Below are 24,999 nucleotides of genomic sequence, written 5' to 3'. Positions count from 1 at the left end.
GAGAGGCATGCTAGTCAGCGGAACAGGGCTGTGGCGCAGTGTTTCTCCCTGCTATGTGTTTAATGGGCCCTCCACACATAGAGCCTCCCTGGTGAGAACAATGCTAATTACTGTACACCACCTTGCCATACTCTTCTGCTCCTCCTCACACACAAACACAAACACCTGCACACATATGTACATGTGCACATACATGAACATTCGCATACACACGCACGCACACGCACACACAGACTGCAAAGATGCATGTGACCAAGCAGGCAAAATGCAAATGCACTCACAAGCAAACAAGCGTACACTCAAATGGGCATGCATGTGTAATCATACACACACACACACACAAACACACACACAAATTTAAAAAACAAGGACACGCTACTCAGCACTTTTCTGCCCTCAGCCCACCCTCCTTCACTGCTCTCCTGTCTCGGTTCACTGTGAGCTTTGTTTTCCTCCTTTCTTTGCAAACATAACCTCCACTCCTCCCTTTTTCCACTCTGTCCACCTCAATTCTTTTTCTTTCTTCATTGATCTTCCCAGCCGTCTATTTGCCCTTTCTCTCATCCACCCCTTCGCCGTTTGCACTCGTGTTCCTCTCCCATCGCTTGCCTCTTTGACCCGTCACGTCAACATCAGCGCGTCGCCCTGACCCCTGACACAGTTTCTAGGATTACCCAAGTTCACAGGTCGGGCCCACGCATTGATCCAGAGGAGGGGGATCAGCATCTCCAGTCATGTTAGCTCGGCTTCTCCACAATGACTTAAAGCCAAACCAAGCAACCATTAAAAGCTTCTTATTCAAATGGATGCAGCGAGGCAGACTATGTGGGCTGGTGCGGATATGTGTGTGTGTACGTGTGAGTGAGCCTGCGTGTGTAACTGTATGAGCAAGTGTGTGTATGCGTACATGCGTATCATGTGCACATTTGAGTGTTTGGGAGCGAGTGTGTGTCAGAGAAAAAGAGACACCCACACATACACACTAATAGGATGTAGAGAGAGGTACGGGCCTTTTTGAGAGGCTATGGGTGAGTGTGTGCTGTCCACGGCTGCAATCAATTACAAAGTGTTGGGGCTGCATGTTCTAATCAGAGGCATAAATGTCAGCTCCTTTCCCCCGCACACGCCTCCATTTGCATCCATTAATGCAGAGAGAAAGAGAGAGCGAGAGAGCGAGTGAAGAGAGAGAGAGAGAGAGAGAGAGAGAGAGAGAGAGAGAGGGCTTTGTGTTTCTTATGGAGGAGGTGAGAGCAGGAGAGATGGCGAAAAGCTGGAGAATGAAGGAAGTCGGCGCAGCATGCAGAGTTCAGCGGAATCGCCAGTGATTTCCCCCCGACCAGGTAAGATGAAGGTATTTAAATTCATTGTTTCTTCATGGAAGACAATATCTACAGGCAGGGGGAGAAAGAAACAGAGAGAGAGGGGGGATAGTTTGAAAGAGAAAGGTAATGGAAAAAAACATAGAAAGGAATGAAAAGAAGGAGAAGAAGGAGAAGACCTGGGGACAGAGGTCTATTAGAATGGCCTTTCTCCTTTCAGGACAAAAGAAAGAATAGGAGGAGAGGGAGAGCGCGCACAGCGCAAAACCCAGACAGACAGGCGATGGGGCCACAGCTGCGATAGCGATTAGACCCTTATGTATTAAACATACCTTTGTAGAGAGCAAGGAGAGGAGAGAGGAGAGGAAGAGAGGGAAATGGAGAAAAGGAGCGGGGGGAGTAGTAGCCAGCGGAGCATCTGAATCATATCTCTCTCTCTCTCTCTCTCTCTCTCTCTCTCTCCCTTCCTCTCTCCCTCCCTCCCCTCCCTCCCTAGCTAAACAGCAGAAGTGAAAGCTATTCCCCCACTGCTTTACAGTCCCTCAAAAGGTTCCAGAGTGATTAAAAGTCTGACAGAGGACACTTGTATACGTCCACACAGCATGTAAACAGCTCCCTCTCCCTGTGCTGGCTACTGCACCGGCTCCCTCTCTTCCTGTCTCTCCCCGTCCCTATAGCCGGAGATGCTGCACCAGGCTCACATGACTCGCAGCGCAGTTCCTTTTCCGTCCTTTTGAAGCCTAATCGACCCTTAACTTGAGCCTAATTGATGTTGCATCGGTGAACGCTGGCTCTTGGATTATTCAGTCAAATCTGGTTCCCAGGCTACAAGCTGGAAAAAAAACATCTTTTTGCTATAAAATGTGTAGCAGAAACCTTGAATCCACAATTTAGAAATGTACTGTAATTGCCACTTGGCATACGCAATACATGTTTCATGATGCTCGGACCAAGGCTTCCTATTAAAAACTCACTGTGAAATGTTAACAAATGCAGAGGCGATAATGTAAATAGTAATAATAATAATATTTTAATCAAACCCAGAACATTTGGTATTAAAGACATGTTTTTGCGCAGTCAATATGCATTATAATATTCATAGGCTACACAAAAGCGCCGCCACCAAGAGCTCCTATTTGATTGACACCCTAATTCACACGTGCAGCATGCTTGTTTGCAGCATGCTTGATCGAAGGGCCATATGTTTTATGAGATGGGGTTATTCATGGGTTGTTGTGTTAACCAGGAACACTGTTGAACCTGTCACTTCCTCTCGAGCTGACAAGCTTTATTAGACTCGGGAAAGGATGCTCCTGTTTATTCATCCTTGGTCTACGGCACGCGGCGTGTTTCAAACCAGATCCACCATGCATAAGCTTGTTACATTTGTTCAACTGCTGGTATTGGTACAATGGCTTTAGTCAGTCAGTTGTGATGGAATCAGATTTGTTCCTGAGAATAAGTGTGTGGGAGAACAGGGAGGCATGCCACGATGCTGTGAAAAGTCGGACTGCCGCTGGTCTAAAAAAAAAAAGGTGATTGCTCACTTATGGATACTTGTTGTGGTATCACAACAATAAGCCTTTTTTACGGACGCCTAACTGTCATCCACAAATAAACATATGGCTGAAATGGCAGCCAAAATATTTCAGCACTCCCTAAGCACAGACACGCAGACACACACACAAACACACGCACACTTCAGAACCCCATTCTGTTTGGCTGTTGTTTTTGTCAGTTTACGACCTAAACCCCCCATTGTTGAATTAACCCTGGAGAGAGGGGTGGGTGGCTGGAGCCAGAGAGCCAGGGCTACGCTGGCCCAGAAAAAAGCCACAACACAAACTAACTCTTGGCAGGGGATGGAGAGGCAGTATTTTTCCAAAAACTGATTACCTTCCCTCTCCCTCTCCCTCTCTCTCTCTCTGTCTCTCTCTCTCTCTCTGAGACAAGCTGTTCCCTTGGCAGCTGTTTCGACAATGCGGATCCCCAAGCGCGGGGGGTGGTTGGAGTGTGTGTGTGCGTGTGTATGTTGGGGAGGGGGTGGGGGTGGGGGTGGGGGGGTCACTAATTCAGGAACCCTCCACATGCAAATCAGCACGGAAACTGTCAGGCCTTTTCACTGCGAGGCCCTGGGATGCTGAAACGCAGCCCGATTAGCACTCAACGCCCGTGTCAAACGCCGGAAACCCCGGGCTTTCTGAGGGCCTGGCCTTTTGTTGGAGCCCCTTCCGTTCAAAGGCTGGCCCCGTCATCATGATTTTCCAGGTGTAAGCTCTCCTGGTGAGCTGCTTCCACAGACCAGCTGCACCAGATTTTTTTGGCCTTACAGATATCAAAGCCGAGGGTTAGTGGAAAACGCTCCAGATACTCCTGCGCTACAAAAGACTATCCTGTGCCAAAGAACTACAGCATGACAGCACCAAACTTCATATGAAGACTATTTCAACTGCTTTGCTCTGACATGCGGATGTGACATTGAAAAAGAAAATTTAAAAAATACATGTGTGTTTATATTGGAAGCAAAAATAATATCACTTTAAATTAGGCTATCCTGGCAAGACCCATTAGAGGACAGGCGATCCTTCTCTACCTAAAGCATGAGTCAGATGTGACTAGGGAGCCCATGGGCAGGAAACAAACATCATAATCCTCCTCTGTAATTGGGAAAATGAGAGATGCTGCCATTGGACAATGGGACTGAAGCAGATGGCAACAGAGAGGCGACGTAAACCTCCCACTACCCCTAGCCTGGCTTTCTCTCTTTTACAGTACTGCGCCAAAAGGTAGAGAGGCAGGCATCATTTCAACAACCCCTACAGATTGTGTGTGTGTGTGTGAGAGAGAGAGAGAGAGAGAGAGAGAGAGAGAGAGAGAGAGAGAGAGAGAGAGAGAGAGACACTCACTCACACACACTCTGCCACCAAAAGTGAATCTCTCGTCTCCCATCAAAGCACCTTTTCCTCCAAGACCCCCCACTGAGCGTGCTCACTAAGAGCCCTCCTTTGAGCCCCTAATGCACAGCCAATCAGATTAGGGCCGTCGATGTAAGCCTTGAATTACTCACGTTATGACTAGATTGGCCAATAATTTGATTGGAGGCACATCTCTACTTCCTCTGGTTCTTCAGATCCCATCTTCCCCGTCCCTCCCTCTCTCCCTTCTCTCTCTCTCCCTCTCTCTCTCTCTCCCTCTCTCTCTCTCTCTCTCTCGCTTGAGGCAACAACAACAAGGCTGGCTGTCAGCTTTTGAGGCAGGGTGTGACCGTTTCCATGGGGATTGCTGAACTGACTTATCAAGGGAAAAGAAGTCATCTAGAGTCAGATGCAACCTCTTAAACCGTGAAACAAAACAAGGACTATTCTACATCAAATTCTCTTGTGGCAGCATGGCACTCTATAACCTTTGTGTTCCTGTATGAAGGAAACTCACTTTGAATACTGAATACCTGCAAAACAGATAAACGGATAGATATTGATGGACGGCACAAACAAGGTTAGGGCTACTAACCTAGAAGGTAAAGCTATTAGGACAGTGATATAAAGTTATTTTTTTTTGCTGTTGAATCATCCACAGTGTAATATAAAAATTGCAATATGAGGCGCAAATACATGCTGTTAGCTTTTGATTATGGGTCTTTATTGGCCTCCATGGTAAAACAATATCATAAAAAGACCAACTTTAGCTCACTGTCACAATAACTACACATTTGACTGTATAGTCAGTCCAGATGGGGATTAACGGTACCCGAGGGTTCATCATTACAGTAGCTAGTAATTTACATTTTCATTTTAGGCAGAGGTCAGAGCCACAGTGCGCTGTGAATACGTATACCAAATAGTGGTGGGTGGCATACAGGCAGAAACAATTCACTGGTAGAAATCTGTGCTGAGGTTTAGATTTGCCCATACCGTTTCTACTGGTGAGGTGAACGATCTTTGGCTGAACATTAGTCATGCAGATGTATTTACATTCTTACAAGACTTAACATCAAGTAATTTGGCATTAGTCACAAAATTGCTAAAAACACATGGGTAGAGCTGCTTTAACAGTAGCACCCATGTGCGTTATGTAAGCACAGACATGAAGCTGGAGAGAAGTGAAAGTGAAAGGAGCGCACCTCCTAATCTCTGCCCAAATGAAAGTCAGCGAAGATGAAAAAGAGATTGTCTAAAAAAGGGAGCTATAAAAAGACAGACACCAGGAGTGGTAACACCAGCAACATATTTCACCACCTGAAGGCAAAACATGTGTGTGCGTGTATGAATATTGTAAGATATTTTGCAAACAGAAAAGTGTAAATTAGTGTTCCGAATTTTAAAAAAGTCAGAAAACGTAATTGTGATACCTGCCCTTAAAATAACAAAATGTTAAAGTTACTGCACTGTTGAAACCTCAGGCAAAAAAAAAGACATTTCCACAGGGTTGTTTTACTTAACATTTTGGGGGATGACATTACCATAAAAACGACTGTACCGTGATATATACCATTACCGTCCAAAAATTGTAAAGATATTCAGGCCACATTGTCCACCACAAGTACCAAATATCCCTGTTTCCCTGGAATAACCATGTGTGACAGGTAAGGAAGTCAGAGTATGAGGGGAAAAAAGTTAGGAATGTAACGTAACCTCTGTGTTCTTGCACCATGAAAAACTGCTTCCTCTACAGTTATCAAACACAGTTAGCTCCAACCAAGGGGTAAGCGATCCAGATGGGGAGCGATGTGACGCAGTGAAGGGGTGTTCATCATACACCAGATCCCGGTAGGAGCATCCCTGTATGCTAACTCAATCTCGCTGAGGGGCTGAAGAGGGACTGATCGTTATTCAACATGGCGATGCCTCCCGACCGGCTGGCTGCTGGCCCTCCAAGGCTGCCTCTTCCCTTTCCTGACAGTTATGAGGCGCACTTACACAGTTAATCAGGGAATGTTGATCCTGTGCTGCGGTTCACCGGCTCCTATAGCGCGGCCCCAATAAGGCTCTATGAAAACATATACACGTCATACAGGTCCGTTCCCACGAGGACTAGCAGAAGCCGTGTCGAGGTTTGAGGTTTTTTCGTTTGGGTATCCGGTTAAGTAACTGTATACAATTCCAGAGGAAGACGTAAACTTCACTGTCAGGAACATACATGCACAGTAACAGGGAAGGGAAAGAGGCATTAAGAGATCAAATGATGCGCAAACAGCCTGAAGCATTTAAGGGGTCTCCGGTCTTATTTCGCTACATCGAAGCTAAAGAGCTGATACTGTTTGACTGCTAACTTCAAAATGTATCTGCGAGGCGCGTGTGCTGCTCCGCAAATTAGCGCGGGAGACATTTTGTATCTGTGTCACATACCAAGCAGAGAGAGAGAAGGATGCGGATGGATGCTCCCTCTACTGAGCGGATGGTTTGATGGTAATCTCCTCCCTGGTTTTTCCTCCCTCTCTATCTTGTCTACCATTCCCACTATTACTTTCTTCAGCTGTCAGGGCTACTCTGAACGAAGGCAGCCATCTGCTATGAATCAGACCAGGCTCTGAATCAAACATAACAACACAGGAACAACACAGACATGTAGCCATGTAAACACAGCCATACGCAAATGACGGCAACACACAAATCACAGTTGCTGGCGGAAACGAAGACAACCATGAGACCAGACATGTTTGACGCATATGAAAACATACACATCCAAGACGAGGCTATGAAGCATACACAAAGCCTAACAGCCATGGAAGTAAAACAAACCTAAAAAAAAAAAAAAAAACATTTAAACAATCAACATCCAAAAAAGACATGAAGAGACAGAGAAAGTTCTGACAAAATGCAAAGCATCAGAGTTATAGTAAGAATCTGTGGCAGTCGGGTGAACCCAGAAGGAATTTCTACGATATTCCCAAGAGGATTTTAAGATGCTGTGAGAGAAAAAGGTCACCACCTTGATCGCGGCACATGATAACACGGGGGACAACGGCGGTGAGATAACCCCCAAAAGATAATGCAAAAAGATAACGCCGGAGATGGCAGGAAGATAGCGCTAACACAACACAGCAACGACACTAAGATAGCACCGAGAATACACCGAGATAACGCTGAAAACAATGCCGTGATGACAAAAAAACAAAGCGCAAGAACCCAGCGCCCGGGCCAAACTTCAAACGTACAGTAAGTGAATGAGACAGTGTAAACAGCGTTTTAGGGTGGAGTGGAGGAATGAGAAACAGCGGCAGACATAACAAAGACGAAAGGAGATAACAGGGCCATCGCAGAGGGAGACAACACAACAAACCAGCAGGCAATCACACAACAGACAACACAACCCATGCAGACAAAATATTGACACTGTGCAGAGACAAAAAAGGGCAGCAGAGGGTTTACTGAATTTTTGAGGGTGGAGGGGTTGTGGGGGATGAGTAAATATGAGAAAAATAAAGCCAAATTTGCATGACTTGACTTTTTATAAGGGGTAGCTCCTCGAATAAACTGCTGGATTATAGCAAAGACATAACCCGGAAATCGTAAAATACTGCATCGCTGCAACAGTCACCAATTTAATACGAAAATATTAAGCTACACTGTAAAATACTACAGTTTGTAAAAGGCTCTAATGACTCAGAGAAGAAGTAAAGTGGTCGATGTGTGCTTCTCCGCCTGACAGATTCATAGCTGAAACCATGGAGGATATAGAGAGTGTGTGTTTTTTTTAGGAATGTGCTGACGGTCGGTATTTGAGGTAAAACACCTTGGAGGAGAGGCAGCGATCTGAAATCACCTTGCGCAGGGTGCTAAGATACGCATGCACTATCTACCTGTCTCTCTCTCTCTCTCTCTCTCTTTGAACTGCTGACCATCTCTTGCTCCATCCAGACCCTGGAGAGAAAACTGCATCATGGGTAAAATACCCCTCACGCCGCCCCTCTCTAAGCTTCGCTCCTGTTCTTTCTTCTCTCCTCCGCATCCGTTTCCTCTCCTCCTCTGCAAAGCAACAGTCACGCAGTGTGTGAGTATGTGTGTGTGTGTGCGTGCGTGTGTGTGTGTGTTCCCATAGGGACTGAGGTCATAAGGGCTATAGGCCCCATCTGAGCCTGGATAAACTGAGCTGACCTTGACTTTTTATACCTCAGAGACAAGGTAGGGATCTCTCCTGTTTCTCTCAGCCAGGCACAAAAGGTCAGAGAGGCTAATTTTCTTTTATCTCAGATTATTTCATGGACAAGGAGAGGATACGGCGCCCAACAAAAAGATCTGAGTCGGATGGAAACCCACAACATCACAAGCAAAAGAAATAGTCTGTAGTTCTACCAGAACACACTCAAAAGAGTCTTATTTTTGAAAAAGACGCCGATGTGAGGGTGATTTTGCCACCTTGTTTCACCAGGCAGCATCAACCGGATCTTCATTCTCCCACTTCTTTCTCTCTCTATTTCTATCTCTTCCTGTCTCTATCTATCCATCTCTTGCACAGCCACATGCACACACACACACACACACACACAAAGGCACATGGGCGCAGTCAGTGAGATGAAAAGGATGAAAAGGGACCCGTTGCTCTGGCTCTCCTCTTCCTCATTAGGCAGAATAAGAGACTGTGCTGGTGTCAGGGAGCTGGTTCATCAACTCTCAGCAGGACAGACCCTCTGACACGGCCCCGGTCCCCGCTCCACCCTGCCCCGACTCACTCGCTCCCTCCTCCCGCAGACCTCTCACATATGATTGAAGCCACTGGAAATGGAAGCAGTCAGTGTAATTTAACATGGCATGCCTGTACAATTCGTTAAAGAGAGAGAGGGGGGACGTGGTGAGGGAGAGAGGGAGCGATGGAGAGAGGGAGGGAAGGAGAGAGGAGTCATGAAAAAGAGTGCTGAGTTGTGGTTGATGGTGTGAGGACAGCTACTGTGGCTAAAAAACAAGGACAGGCATGGGCGACGGTATGACAGTAACTGATCCGTAAGAGCTAAGGCAGTGAATCACAGGCAACTATCTGGGTAACTCTGTTTGGCAACATTACAAACGGCATTGCCGAAGCATTGTTGGTTTAGTCACCTACTGCTTGTTGCTAGGAAACACATTTATTGTGCATTTATTGCACTCAGCGATGGAAGTTCTGAATAGATTTTTTTTGCCATGTGTCTCACTTATTTACCCATCCACATTACCTAAAAACGTGCCTAGGGAATTACTACCCACAATTCCGAGCTTGTGCATTAAGCGCATAATATAAACAATAGTAAAATCCATGGAAATACATGTTATCAGCCTATCTCCATTGGCAGTGCAGCTGTAAAAACTGTAGCAGTATTAATTAGTGCTATAGCGTTGACACCACTTTTAATCTGACTGTGCAGCAACGCCCGGAATTAGCATTAAATATTGGCTATGAGGAGGAAATATGAACTCACTGGCATGAACTAGATGCAGGCAGGAACTTTAAGCTGGGATGTGGAGTTATGCTGCTGCAGTGGGAGGGTTACCTTAATCGTATTACATTTTCTGGTGAATTAAAGATGGTCCTGTGTTTTAATGCAGCAGCTTTGTGTGTTTGTGTGTGTGTGTGTGTGTGTGTGTGTGTGTGTGGCCATTGTGAGAGAGGAGACGATGCTCCAATGTGCATTCATTATTGCTGCGTTCACGCGTGCATTCTATTTAACTCAATCAATGCAAATGCAGAGTGGAGTGTTTAGTGCGTTTAGTGTGACACCGCATGTATCTTTACTCATAATCTAACGATTTACTGTTTATTCGATAAGTTCTGTGTGTGTGTGTGTGTGTGTGTGAAGGGGGGTGAGGGGCTAGAGGGGTAGACTTGTCATTCATTTGTCCCTTGCTTTAAATAGCCGCTATGCCACTAGGTGCTGGTGTTTTCCAGCTGGTCATGGGGCAGTTTCCAGGTTTAAAGGCCATTTTTCCCCTCTTGAAGGTAGATATAAGCAGCAGAAAGAAACAGACAAAAAAATAGGCTTCAAAAGTACAGCTCAAGGTAAAATTATAGTTCTCAAGAGGATAGCAGTAAGTAGTACTGCAGTAGTAGTAGTAGTATCTCTGACATATAAAATCCAATGAAAGAAAAGGGCTTTGTGCTCTCCCTTAATGTGCATAGCAAACAGTCCACCAGCAATGCTGAGAAGTCCATTATGGCTGTTGAGTTTGGAAACCTAAAACATGTGCAGTGAGTGCACTGCATGTGGGCAGTGGCAGAGGGAGGGAGGGATGGAGAGATGGAAGGAGGGGTAGATGGAGGGATGAACAGAGAGATGGAAGCAGGGGTAAATAGAGGGACATATAGAGGGATGAATGGAGAGGTGGGGAATGTAGGGAAGGATGGGGATGGCTGGCACTGAGGAATCTAATCCCTGAGTTAATTGGTATGACTGATGAAGACAAATTGAAACGGGTCAGCTGAATCAGGAGCTCGCAGGAAAGGGATGAAGGCAGGCAGAGAGGGTTCAGGGTGTATAACACACACACACACTTTCACACAAAAGCACAAAAACAAGCAAACAAAGACATAGCCAGATCAAGTGAAATACATACCAGATTTTTTTAGGGTGTGGTAAAGTTTATTTGAAGAACGCTGTTTCAATTCAATCACAATTATGCCTACAACGGCGGGAAATTAACTTGGGACTGATTGAGAATTCCTGGTGAAAGCTTTTCTTTAAGATGAAGTCACGCCACTGATTTTCCAATATTCACATCCATTCGCTGGACGTCTTCTCAGAGCCAGCGGAGTAAATGAATGCAAAGCGCTTCACCTGGTCTATGTGTGTCAGTGTTGAGTGTGGAAGCCCGGTCCTTTGAACGTTCTCTCCCTGGGCCTGCTAATTGAGCCAGATCAATTGACAGAGACAGCGAGCGGGTTGGCACAGTTGCCACATCAAAGAGATTCTAATAACTGCACACTGTGGCCATTACCAAGCCTGAAAAAGCCATATTTATATTTGCTTCAAAGCAAGCATGGCGGCATTGAACATATTGAGAATGCAGGCCTTCACTATCCTTTTTCAAACATAAAATTTAGGCACAAGGCCATTGTGGGGCAATTTGGTAATAGAATAGAAGCTATTCACACATACAACACACAAAAAACAACCACTCCAAATCGTGCTTTAATTAGATTCCTATTGTCTGCAGCTTGATTGGAAACCAATAAAAACACAGGCAAAAAGAGCCTAATGACGGACTTTGTAATTTTAATGAAAAAAATTACAATAATTTCTGTACGATTCCTCTGTATCTATGCTAAGTTATGCACAGCAGCAGTCATGTACTAGCCTGCATCTAGTGCAGGATTAGGTATGCTGATGCTGTCCATTACAAGTTATGCCAACTATCCCTTTCCTCCTCTCTCTCTCTCTCTCTCTCTCTCTCTCTCTCTCTCTCTCTCTCTCTCTCTCTCTCGCTGTGCCTGGTAAGTGATAAGTTTGTAACTTTGTTCATTAGTGCTGGCCTGTCTCCTGCTGCAGAGGCTGTCTGAGGCGACATTATGGCTGGCAGGCCTCTTGCTCTCTCCTTCCATCCCTGTCTCTTTCTGTAATTTCTTTCTTTCTCTCTCTCTCTCTCTTTCTGTCATTCCATCTCTCACTCCATTTTCTTCGTCTCTTTCTCACTCTCTCTCCTACCCCTCTCTTGCTCTTTCTGTTTTTCACTCCAACTCTCACTGTTTTCTACTTACTCTCTGTCTCTGTCTCTCTCACGCTCTCAGCTCGGCACGTCTCCACACTGCTCGGCGAAATAATTTACCGCACGCGGTGCTCCCGCGGATGATTGAAGCGTAATTAGACGGCAGAGACAGTGGAAGCCAACGGAGGGGCTTGGGAGCCGGTGCTCGTCAGATGGTCCGTCTCACTCTCACTGGCTTTGCCCTTCAAAACTATCACTTCTGCAGGCGGAGGAGGGAGGGGACGGTGTGCAGAGCCTCACCGCAGCTAACTACGCTGCAAAAAATGACACGTCGGCGAGTGATTTTATCTCGTAATCACACTTATCAAGCTCTTTTCACGTTTGAGTCAGATTATCCCGCTGGAGTGCAGATAATTCCGTTGGTATCGAGACATTTCCCTTGATTCACGTCAATATGTCATCCTTCAGGGAATTATGACAAGGCGAGGCAAGAAAATAGTATCTTGGAAGAAGAGAAAAACATCTTGAAAGATTTTACCTGTTGAAACGAGCTACATTATCCTGGGAAAAAAAAGCTAAATTCACCGAAACCAGCAAAAGTATCTGCCTGTGCAGTAAAAAAAATATCACAAACTAACATAAAATAAGCTTGATGAGTTTGAATTCAAGATAAAATCACATTCCAAGCTTGTTGTCTTTTGCAGCGTGCTGTATGAGGAGTTGACATGACGCCTCGGTGCATCATTATGCATTCAGGGAGATATGGAGTGAAGAGGAAAGAGCCACACAGCACATGTGTAGGGAAAGCAGGGTGAGCTTTGTGCTACATGCTGTCGGAAAGCCATGCTGTCACCTTGGGAGAGCATATTACAGCTTCGGAGAGATAAGACTATACATGACAACAAAGGAGTGAAGTATGTAGGATACACAATACGCTTATGTGCTGACTATAGCACCATTCAGACACCTTTCAAACTGCATTCAAATGTGGAGCATGGTAGACAAAAACATATGGAGGGAAGCGGGAAGAGACTGCAATCGCCATGACGCCCCTGTCGATGGCAGCCTCATACGCGCGGTGACGGGGGAATGTGCTGATATTACCACAGTGCCGTCTGACACCATATGCTTGGCGGAAAAAAAAAATGTGGCGGATGTCGAGTGGGAATGGCATCGCATCCAAGGTGGCGCGCGTCGACCGGAGAGGTGACTGATGCTGCTGAGTGAGCACCTGTACGCCCAAAGCCTCTCCAATTAGACCGCTGTATCCGCAACACAATGTATTCTCCCTGCATTCCCCGCAGAGTTAACCTGTGCTTGTGGGAGGCGGACCTCGCCAGGCTAGCCGCTCTCAGCAACCAACTGTAACAGCACTGTCAGCCGTCCCTTTGATTAGCACCCAGAGGTCACCCTGTGTTGAGCTGAACTGTGGGGTCCTTGGTGTCAATGGAGGTAAGACATCAGAGGAGTCACCTTTAAAGGATAATAAGAAGATCGCTGACTGACTGCAGACCACCCAGAGGGGGATCCGTGCTTTTCATATGAATATAAATGCGATATTGACAGGAAATTTTCCCCAAGAGAGAGGAAAAGAGACAGAGCAAGTGAAATAGGAGGAGAATAAGGAGAGGGGACTGAATAGTGCGGTTCCTTTCACACCGTTTAACCATCTGAAGCACCCGCTGGTGACTACTGGTCGATGGGCCGAGGCAAGCATTGCGTATCACAAACATTTGGGATTCACTTCATGGAGGCACTTTAATGATGCTTTTAGCATAATTCCCCCCGCTGTAATGTGAACAAGAAGTGAAGGGCAAGCAGCGCCTTTCTGTCTGTCTGTAGCCTCTGTGAACCTTATAAATATTGGATACTGGAACAAGGATAGCGGTAGAGACACGCTGCACCACAGCCTCCGTCCCTGCTGCTTAGACTGGGCATCAGTGGAAACTTCCCAAAACCAATACCAGTTCCAATGCTTCAAATTTCACACCTGTTTAAAATGATGCAATTTTTGATACCTTTCTATGGTGATTGAAAACATTATATGATACGTATTTTCTGTGTAAAATCTGTTAATGCCACCTGCTTTTTCTAAATAGAAACAGAAACCACGCTGAATTTATTTTCTTAATAGAAATGCCCTTAGGCTAGAAGAAAACCGGAGATGCCATATACTAAGAATCCAACATGGGAACCAACACTAAATTTTACCACACTATTTACAGAACTGATACAAATCCACATGCATCTCTATGAGAATAAGAGAATGTTTGGTTCAATTCAAAGACATAATATGTTAGCACTAAGTTTGTATTGGCCCTAAATATATAAACTTGAAAGCAAGGTGTACACGGTCAGACTCCATAAGATGTTAGAGGTGTGTTGCTACTTGTAGGCTGTCCGTGCCGAGAGGAAGAGGAAGAGAGTGAAAAAGAGAGGAGAGAAAAGGACAGCTTTGTTTTCATCCGGGCTGTTATCAGCAGAAGCCGACTGCAGCTAGAATAGGGAGGGATGATTTCCATAAAGACTGGCTGTTGTCTGAAAGCAAGCAGCTGTCAGGCGGAATTACCTCTCCGACACAGACACCACAATCGAGGGCGCCCTTCCCATAATTCAGTCTGATTGGCTCAAGGGGAAAATGGCAGCCTGTGGAGAGTGAGGCGAGCGGCTCGTTGACAGGTTTGCATCTGCGGAGCCAGACGCAGCGTTTACCTGTTATCATTCTGTCTCCTCGATGTGTCAGTTTTCTCAGATCGGAAAGCTACCTGAACAAAATGACACAGAGAATAGAGTCCACGGTGCAAGGAGAGATATACGTACAGTACCTCTCTCTCTCTCTCACACACACACACACACACACACACGCACGGACACTAGCGCAGACATGTGGATATACACGCTCAAATATAAAACACGCATGCACACACGCATGCACGGACACGCACATTTATGTACACGCAAACACACGGAGACACGCACAGACATACACATTGAAATACACGCACACGCAAATATATGGACAAGTGCATGCATATACACACACGGATATACACACTCAAATTCACACCCATACATGCGCACGCACACACACAGATATACACTCTCAAACACACACACACATACTCATGTATGCACATACGGACACGCACATGCACACAAACACACACACACACACACACACACACACACCTACGCTAAGTACTCTTATCTGTGGCTTGTGTAGAGGTGAGTGACAGGGAGGGAGGCGCGGGGGGGAAGTGTCCTTTAGGTGTCTTAATTATGGCTCCTCTCCTCCCTCTCGCTGTCACCATCCCCAGGGGAGGGCAAGACAAAAGGAAGGCGATGTTTCATCTCTCCTGCCTTGGTATTTCAAATTCCAAGGGGAGTAAGAGGCAGGAGACGGCAGGCGGTTACATTGGAGGAGGAAGAGGAAATCAAGTGACGATTCCTTTTTCCCTCTGTTGCTCTCTTCTTGCCTCCTTTGCAGCTGTGTTTAAAATAAGGCACCTTAATAAAAGCCTTTTAATGGCGTCAAGGCAGAAAAAAAAAAAGAAAAACAGATGCAACTTGATTACTGTGACGGTTTTATTTAATGAGCTCAAAGCCTCTGGCTCTGACTCGCTATTCGTTTATTACTTTGTTGCGGGGAGATATATGTGACAAAATGGAGCTGAGGGAGCAGGAGAATGAGGCTGAATGCTCTTAGTGTGGAAATCATCAGTGGTGTTAGCAGTCGTCTTTGTGATTTACACCTGCCTTGATGCTCACCTGGGTTTTTCATCCAACCCCGCCTGGGGAATGCTGCTCCGCCATTACGGAACTGAGGGTGTCAGAGACACCTTGGCAGATAGACAGACACACAGACAGCCTGCCTGTTAATTATTGATGGGAATAAATTGCAGTCATTGGATGTTTGGCAGGTGAACACATGGTGGATGTGAATACAAATGTGTTTATGAATGTGTGAGTATGTGAGTGTATGTGTGCGCACGTGCAAAAGACAGAGCAGGCGAGAGAGAATAAGAGAGCAAGGGAGAGGTAGAGAAAGAGAGGGAGAAGAAAAGGTGAGGAGGAGGAGGAGCAGAGAGAGTGATGGTAGTGATAGCAGGTAAAGAGACATTAGAGAGAGATGCAGAGGGAGTCTATAAAAGCAAACTACTCCTAAATGTCTCTCAGAAGTGTGATAAAGGCACAGAGCTGCAGCACAGAATGCTGGCCTTTCCATTTATGTGAGCAGAATAGGGAACATTCAAAAATAAACTTTGATACACAAATGCTAATAGAAAACGATTTTGTGAATGTGTCCAAACAATGACACACACACACACACACACACACACACTCACACACACACGAACAAACATTCTTAAAAAGGTCAGCTCCTTTGTATTGGGACACAAGACCCCTCTCGTGAAAATATTGACTGAGAAAAGGGGAGCGATGCAAAGTATGCTCTTAAAATGAGATGGGCAAAGAGCATGGCTTCTTATCTGTATTCTGAGAGCCTGCCCTCTTATAAATATTGGAAGAAGGACACTGGTGGGGAGAGGAAATGGCCAAATGGTGCATTTGAGAAATGGCACACCTGAGCGCCGCACGGAATATCATCTCCTCCTGTCACATCTCATCCCATTTGATCAAAATAATTGCCACCTTCATCGTTATCGTCAATTCTGTCATCTTCGCTGGCACCATCACCATTCTCCATCTCATCAGGGTTCTTTGGCTTGAAAGCTTCAAGGGGGGGGGGGGGGGAATTTCAGGATCAGATCAAATGCAGAACATCTAGGCTGAGTAAATCACTCATCGTGTACCCTCATCATCATCACCATATTCACTGATTTTATGCTACTGACATTACCTTCACCTATTTTGTCATTCTGTCACTAGCAACACATCAACAGCTACAGAAATAGCCTGGTTTAGCCAAGCAGTCTCATCTATCATGGATGTCCAGTTGCTCGCCTTGCTACCAGTCTCTCTTTATACCACTTAGCCGTTATAAATTCTTACCATTTTACAGTCTGAGGACACTGACAGTCCAAAGGTGTAAGACTCAACATGGCTAATACAATGTAGATATTCAGATTAGGTTCATCGACAATCATAATATAGATGGTTTGCATGTGAATCTACAAGCGGGGGTGAGTACATAGCCTGCGAACATGTTTTTCCCTCTAAGCCATGCCTTTCCATGTGTATCTACATGTCTGTCAACCTGGCTCCATTGTGCAGCCCACTGGGGTGCTGTACTGAAACAGCTTGTCTCATCTGCTTCCACTTTAGCAGGCTAATAATACTGCAGAACACAGGACAGGCGGCTGGTCACACCGCAGTTAGAGCAGGGCCAGTCTAGGAAATGGGCACGCACACACAATAATGCAACACACACACACACCAAAGTCCACATAAGCACTTAGGCATACAAAAACACACATGCATGCACGCGTCCACACACGTACAAAGTCTTGATACCGGCCTGTATGAGACCACAGCCTCGGCCTGTCACACTCAGTAGAGTAGTGAGAGAGGAGATGTGGGACAGAGTGGCAGCAAGATAAAACAGACCTGCATGCACTACAGTGGAAAGGCCCCCAGTCGCCTCCCACCTTGTCATGCAACACCCTAGGTCAGGAGCAAGGCACTTTCACAGCCCATATTCACTAAACAGTAGAGACTTCTGATATTCGAGTGAGCAAGTGGGACATTAAACAATACAGCACTGTGGAAAATTGCATTCTGTAAAAATGTGTTTACGGACCAAAACCAGTTCATATGTGGGAGCTTTCAGATCCATCAGCATCAATCAAATGTGTTAAGTGTACAATTTCAAATCCCTGGAGGGAGCTAAGAGCGCAGCAAACTGCTAATGGTAATGCAAGAGGAAGTGGCAATGCTAACTTGTTTTTAAACACTCCTTACCTTGGCCATTTGGGCCTGCACTCCGGTGGCTTTGAGAGACGACACGGCCTTCTGTGCTGCAGCTGGGCTGTCAAAATCCACAAAGCCATAGCCTGGAGAGAGAAAAGAGGAGCGGGAGAGAGAGAAAGAGAAAGAAAGAGGGGCATAAGTACAGAAAAAATGAAGGCAGATGACTAACAAGGAGAATGACAGGCACTTGGTAATTGTAGCAGTAATAGGTTGGTAACACGACTACAGAGGCTGCCAGTTCTCATATCTAGTGAGCACTACATTGTTTGATAATTAGCGACACTGACGTTCATAGGGGGATGCTATGCATCTTAATTAGTAGCACGGATGAGCGATTTAGCAATAACAAACCTCGGCACCCAGCCCACCTCCACCTCCACCTCCACACACACATACACTGATGTACACATGCATGTGCAAACACACACACACACACACACAAACACACACACATACAAACAGAAACGCGCACATAAATACAAACACGCGCGCACAGACATGCCTGAAAATAAAATCATCACTGTTGCGATTCTATTGAATAAGAAATCTTATTTGTACTGAAGTTTAATGGCAACTCATACACAACGCATTCATTTCAATAAGTAGAATAATTCATGTAATGTTAATTTATGAAAAGCATTGAAGTCAAATGGAACTGTGATAGAAAAAAAATGTACACACATGCATGGACGCGTGCGTGCGCGCACACACACACACACACACACATAGACGCGTCAATTAATTCTTCAGAACATCACTGAGTCGCTTTCAGTTTTCAGTCGTTCAGCCTTTTGATTTTTGGAGACTGTGAAGCAGGCTGGCCCTCATCATGTTCCTCAACACCCGGCCTATTAACACACCCCCATTTCACAGCCTCCATAATCCTCTCCCCGGTAACAAATCTCTCAAAGGTTGACGGCATACCAGAGCTGCCGCCATTTCTCTCTCTCCCTCTCTCTCTCTCTCTTTTTTTCTCTCTCTCACACATACATATACACTCTCTCCTCACCCCCCCTCCCACTCTCTCTCCCCATCTCTGTCCATCTCTCTTCCTCTGTCCCTCTCTGTCCGTCCATTTCTGTCTCTCTTTCCATCTCTCTCTCTCTCTCTCTCTCTCTCTCTCTCATATTTTTCCCGACATTAGCAGCCACCAGCCCCCCTCTGGAAATCCATCAGCGGAGGAAAGCGGAGGGAATGAAATCTGCGGCTGTGATTTATGAGTTATTGTGATCCCGACGTTCCCCGGGATGTATCGGAGACGGGGGTCGCGTCGGTGTTAATTAAAATTTGGTGGCGGATTAAAAGCAGTCAATGGTGCCCTCTGATCCACTGTTTCAGAAGGAAAGTGTAATTAGAAGAGGATAATGGAGGGGGTGGGGGGGGGGGGGATGGGGGCGCTCGCCGGTGCGGTTTCCCCATCATGTTACACATAGACATGACCATATTCACACACACATATGAACATGAACATGCACATACACACACACGACACAAACATATATGGCCTGTGTGTGGTTCCCCTCACATTACACACACAGATGTACACACACACACACAGCAAACATCTCCCTTATTTTCTCACACATATGGGGTGTGAGTCTGTGAGCAGTGGTGGTGGTGGTGGGGGGAGGGAGGGGGGGTCATTTTCCTGTCGGATGGAGGTGAAGGAGTGTAAAGTAATGTGAAAATCATAACCTGTGGCGGAGGAGAAATTGAGCGCAAGGTCTGATTAATGGCCAGCTGTTAGAGTGGGGCAGGGGGGGGGGTGGGGGTGGGGGGTAGGTGTTTAATTGTGGAAATATGAAGAGCCAGAGTGAAATGGCTGTATTCAAATACAGGTGACAGACAGAAGAGGCTCTACTCTTTCTTTTAGAAAAAAATGAAATGCAAATAGGCTTCAACGATTTATTTACCTTTGTAAACCTAACCATTTCACTGAATATATAAAGAAACCAGCTGAAATGGCTGGATTCACATAAAAGCAGCTAATAAAGATTTTTTTAATTTCAGCAAACTGAAAGTAGATATTGCATTCCCCCCCTTTTTAAATCTATGAACATATTAACCACTTATTATCAGAAGCACCCAGAATGTTACTCCTACCTACGTACGCCCTGTGGGCTGAGGCTGGTTCTCTTTCATAATCAGAATATTCCATGGGTAGATATTTAGGACCCCAAATTACAAATTTAATATTCACTCCACTACCACCTGGAGTGCACTTATCAAACTTTCAGCAGGATGAGGATTTTAGAGAATGCTGACCTATATTCAGACTACTCTGAATGGAAGGAGAAGGAGAGGGAAGGGGTGGTGAAAAAGAGAGAGAGAGAGTGAGGGACGGGGTTACTTGGGGTCAGATGCATGCAGCGAAGAGCACCGAACTGCCATTCAGCAAGCTTGCACTTCTTCTGTACCATTATTGTAGCTGATATATGAATACAGAATGCTGCAATGTTGAAGGTTTTATTTGTATTCACGTTGTAAGTGGTACAAGTGTGTGTGTATGTGTGTGTGTGTGTGTGTGTGTGTTTTTTTGTGCTCCTATCCTTGTGAGCACAAGTTTGACTTTTGGATCCTTGCAGTGAGGATATGTTTGTGAAGTTTGGTCATTTTGGCCGGTCCTCACTTCTATAAATGGGTTAGTGTAGGGTTTAGGATTAAGGTTGGAATTAGGATTAGGTTTAGGTTAACTTTAGTTTAGGGTTAGGACTTGGTTCCAGGTTTAAGGATAGAATTAGAATTAGGTTAGGGTTAAGGTTAACTTTAGTTTAGGGCTAGGACTTGGGTTCAGGTCTAAGGTGGGAGTTAGGATTAAGTTTAGGTTAGGGTAAGGGTTAAGGTTAGGCAATGAATATCAATTAAGGCCCTGATAAGGATAGAAGCACAAATGTGTGTGTGTGTGTGTGTGTGTGTGTGTGTGTGTGTGTCTGTGTGAGTGTGTATGCATCTTAAACCGATCCCTGGTGAGTCATTGAGACAAAGACAAAGTCACTGAAGCTGCAGGGGATACAGCAGGGTCAGGATACAATGTTACACTCATTTTAAGACATCACATCTCACACACGCATACACACACACACACACACACACACACACACACGCACACAGCTGTTGCATAAGGTACGCTTATCTAAAGCCAAGTACATGGAGATAGTGCTATTCTGCTACACTGTGTTTAATGTGTGTACTCTAGAATTACAATCTAAAGTGGGATGGAGACGGGAAGGTGTTGCTTTGAAGCCTCTGCAACAACGCAAACAACCAATAAATAGCTGTCATTTATAAGCAGCTCAAAGTGACTGACTACATGCATGGTTGCTGATAATGTTGGGCAGCTGCACACTATGCACACGCACACACACTCACACACACACACACATACATGTATACACATTAGGGCTGAACAATTAATCGAAATTTTATCGAAATCGCAATATGGCCTACTGCAATTTTCAAATCGCAGGAGGCGCAATATTTGTTAAAGGCGAAATGTGTGTCAAAATACCATTTTAAATTAAATATTGTCGTGCTGCAGAGATGTCCTGGCCTACACATCATATTCTACAGACTTAAGAAAATATCTTTGTTTGGTACAGATCCACGCAAAAATCACACCATAATCATTTTAATACATTTTTCAATTAAAACGAGAATAATGATGTAAAAATGATCATTCCCTCTAATATCGCAAATCATATCGCAATTGAAATATCAGTCAAAATAATCGCAATTAGATATTTTTTCTAAATCGTTCAGCCCTAATACACATACACAAAAATGATCAGGCACACATTCACACATACAGGCACGCAGATATGCTCAGGCACTCAGGCATACAGGCAACAAACTCACACAGACACAGACACAGACACAGACACAGACACAGACACACACACACACACACACACACACACACACACACACACACACACACACACACACACACACACATCTCTCTGAGAGGAATAAAGAGAACATGAGCTGCCATATCGTATTTCCTGGTCTGGCTCTAACAGGGAGCCTGTCGAGATAAAAGGGCCATCTTCAATCAGTTACTGTAGGATGGTGCAATGCTGCCGTCACTCTACTGTAGCCCCGGTGGGTGTGCATGTGTGTGTGTGTGTGTGTGTGAGAGAGAGAGAGAGAGAGAGAGAGAGCAGGACGCCCCGTACCATAGTCCCCCTGCGGAGGTCTATAGAGCCAGATGCCACCTCGGGCTAAGCTCCACACAAAAGTCTTCAGTGGAGAGTGGAGATAAGGGACTCATTACAGTGCATGTATCGACGTATCAATCATCCATGCATCATTCATGCATTCACCGTCAAATTATGCTAATCCTAATTACTTCTGGGGAAATTACCATTCTTTATCTGCTAATAGTCGGGATTGTTTGGGGTTTCCTACCCACTATATCCACCACCATTTTCCCCAATATTTCCATTTTTCACATTCTCATATTCAGCTCTAATGATCCCATTTTGCACTGCATACAATGGAATAATAATGCCCTAAGTATGAATAATGAATCAGCGACAAGTCACGGAGCGTTACAATAGTGTACGGAGTAAACAGTGTAATTGTTTACATCCTTGTGAGTCATCAAGGAGAGTTCTGAAGCTGCTGTTGCACACGGGTGATTAATCATTGCGGTTACACATATGTTAATGATTGGTACATTTGCATGTATGAAAGTAATTACGGTTAATGGAGGAGATAGATGGGCCACTCCATGGACAAATATGCGTAACAGCGGCTGTAATATGATTCTTATGATTCATGGAACAGCACACATCTATCCTGCCTCTATCCTTTAAACCCAGCTCCGCCTATAGTATTGCAGCAGTCAATGCAGCAAGACATTTGTTTTTCATTAGTATATTGCAAAAAAATAAATAAATAAATAAACACCAATCACCAATGGCTGAAAGAGCTCAGAATTTTAAAATTTGCAAACAAGTCTCCTCAGGAATTGTTAAGGCACTTGTGCTGCAGTGTACTGCTTCATGTAAAGCAGGCAGTACAGAAAAGTGAAAGCTTCTACTATAGCTACATCTTTACAATTCACATGGTCTTGATATTCATACGTGAAAAATAAAAGCACTCAAGCTCCCCGGCAGTTTCTTTTCTTTCTTTTTTTTTCATATTAATTTGACACATGAAAATGAACCACCAGTGAAAACAGTTCTGCTCATAGACCTCAGTTTTACTCAGGAATGTGATCGGGCAAATGCAAAAAAAAAAGCATGAATTAATGGGGCGAAATACTGGGAAAACAATAATTAAATTCTTGAATTACAAAAGAATGGGAGTTATGTGTACAAAAAGCCGGATTTTGGTCAAAAAAGCTGAAAAAAATCCTCATCCCTGCTGCAGCTTGACTCAAAAGGAGCTAGTTAGAGCTGTTCTACCAAACGCACAGACGATTTGAGTCAGACTCAGGGTCACAGTTGTTTTTACGAGTGACCCTGGTCCTTCAGCCAAGACCACATCCCTCTCTTTAACTTGTGGAATAATCATCCATGACATATGACTGAGTCTGGAGGACACTGGTGACATTACTGTTGGCGCTGCATGCTACTGTTTAATCAATCTCTGAACTCATAAAACCAAATGGCTGTTTCACTCGACCGGAGCAATTCTGTTGTTGAGAAACTGTTCTGTTTATTTGACATGAACCAAATCCTTGCAGAAACAATCCAGAAAAAAACTTGCGTACAAAAAAAACAAAAACAAACAAACAAGAAAAAAACATAGGAGCCCTTGAAATATTTTAAAGTGAGTACATTTATAGATGTGTTTGGTCCATTTGGGGGTTTGACCAAGCCTTTCGCCTGCAGGGAGGGTGGGTGGTGGTTTTGGGTGGCTGTGGTGAGCTGTACAAACACTGAGGCAGTGCATGGGGGTTTTAAATAGCGAGATGGCATCCACGACTAACTGCGGCCAAGCCAAGACCGGCTTGGTCGCACTCCAAACCCAGAGGAGAGCATCCTCGCTGGGGTTGCATTCCTCTGTCCTCCCCCATTTATCCTGCACCACCACCGGGTGACTGGTGATAAATTTTGTGGCTGCCATCCACTAAACCACGCAGCGGTGTGTGCGTGAATGCGTGTCTATCTGTGTGTGTGTTTGTTTGGGTGGGCGTGTACAACTGCCTGTGTGTGTGAGCTCCAACTTGTTTGGGTCTGTGTTTGTTTCCATGTGTGTGTGTGTGTGTGTGTGTGCATGAGTAAACAGGGGAGGAGCATAAATATATCTTTGGGTTGGAGGATCACACAGACGAACATCTGCAAAGCATATTTTTTTTAATGTTGTGTATGAAAATGTTAGCTTTGGGCTACAGACCCCTGACCACATCACTGCCGTCAGAGCATTAACACCACAGAGAACTGACAAGTCATACGGCAACACTTCCTCCTTACTACTACAGCCACATCCACATCCGACAAGCTATTAAAGAAACAACCGTGTTTCCATTTGTTAACAAAACAAACTTCATATCCGCACAGAGTTTTTGCACGCATGGGGATACAGACATGTCACGTAGATGGGAGGAAATTAACCAGAGCTGAACAATGAATCGAAAAAAAAAATCGAAATCGCAATATGAACTTCTGCAATTTCCAAATCGCAGAGGCTGCAATTAATTGCTTAAAATGGATTTCTAAACAAGATATTTTAGTGCTCCAGGTAATCTTTGGTGCATGAATCAAGTACAATATTGGTGAAAACCTTTCGTCATACTTAAACTCGGAAAATCCTGCACACTGACATCTATTTTAAACTATTTTAAAGTTCTAAAAAATGTATGACAAGAAAAACTTGTGATGACATGAATCACAGCTTAAATAAATCAATTGCAATATTCTGTCAAATAACCACAATTAGATTTTTCAATATCGTTCAGCCCTACAATTCACACACACGCTCTTGCACTCACACACAGGCATGTATGCATGTTCACTCATAGCTTGCACAGTTACTTGAAAGTGCACATATGCAACTACACACACACACACACACACACACACACACACACTACAACTCCTAGAACTCCTCAAACTACAGAACCCTCATTTACTTGTCCAGTGTCCCCATCCTGCCTGCCTTACGCTTGGAGACAATACCCATTTGTTGTA

General features: G+C 44.8%; 1 protein-coding gene across 1 annotated transcript in view; it reads right to left on the bottom strand.

The window, feature by feature from the left end:
• Window positions 1-24,999, bottom strand: part of LOC139920802 (RNA-binding motif, single-stranded-interacting protein 3) — a 186,303-nt gene that overhangs the window by 99,269 nt on the left and 62,035 nt on the right. The window contains exon 4 of the mRNA XM_078290293.1: window positions 17,852-17,943. Within this exon, the coding sequence (XP_078146419.1) occupies window positions 17,852-17,943 (92 nt within the window). The remainder of the gene's footprint in view (window positions 1-17,851; window positions 17,944-24,999) is intronic.

Source organism: Centroberyx gerrardi, chromosome 19 (assembly GCF_048128805.1).
Source record: "Centroberyx gerrardi isolate f3 chromosome 19, fCenGer3.hap1.cur.20231027, whole genome shotgun sequence".
NCBI lineage: Eukaryota > Metazoa > Chordata > Actinopteri > Beryciformes > Berycidae > Centroberyx > Centroberyx gerrardi.
The sequence above is the reverse complement of the archived record's forward strand: the minus strand, read 5'-3'. Positions and strand labels throughout refer to the sequence as shown.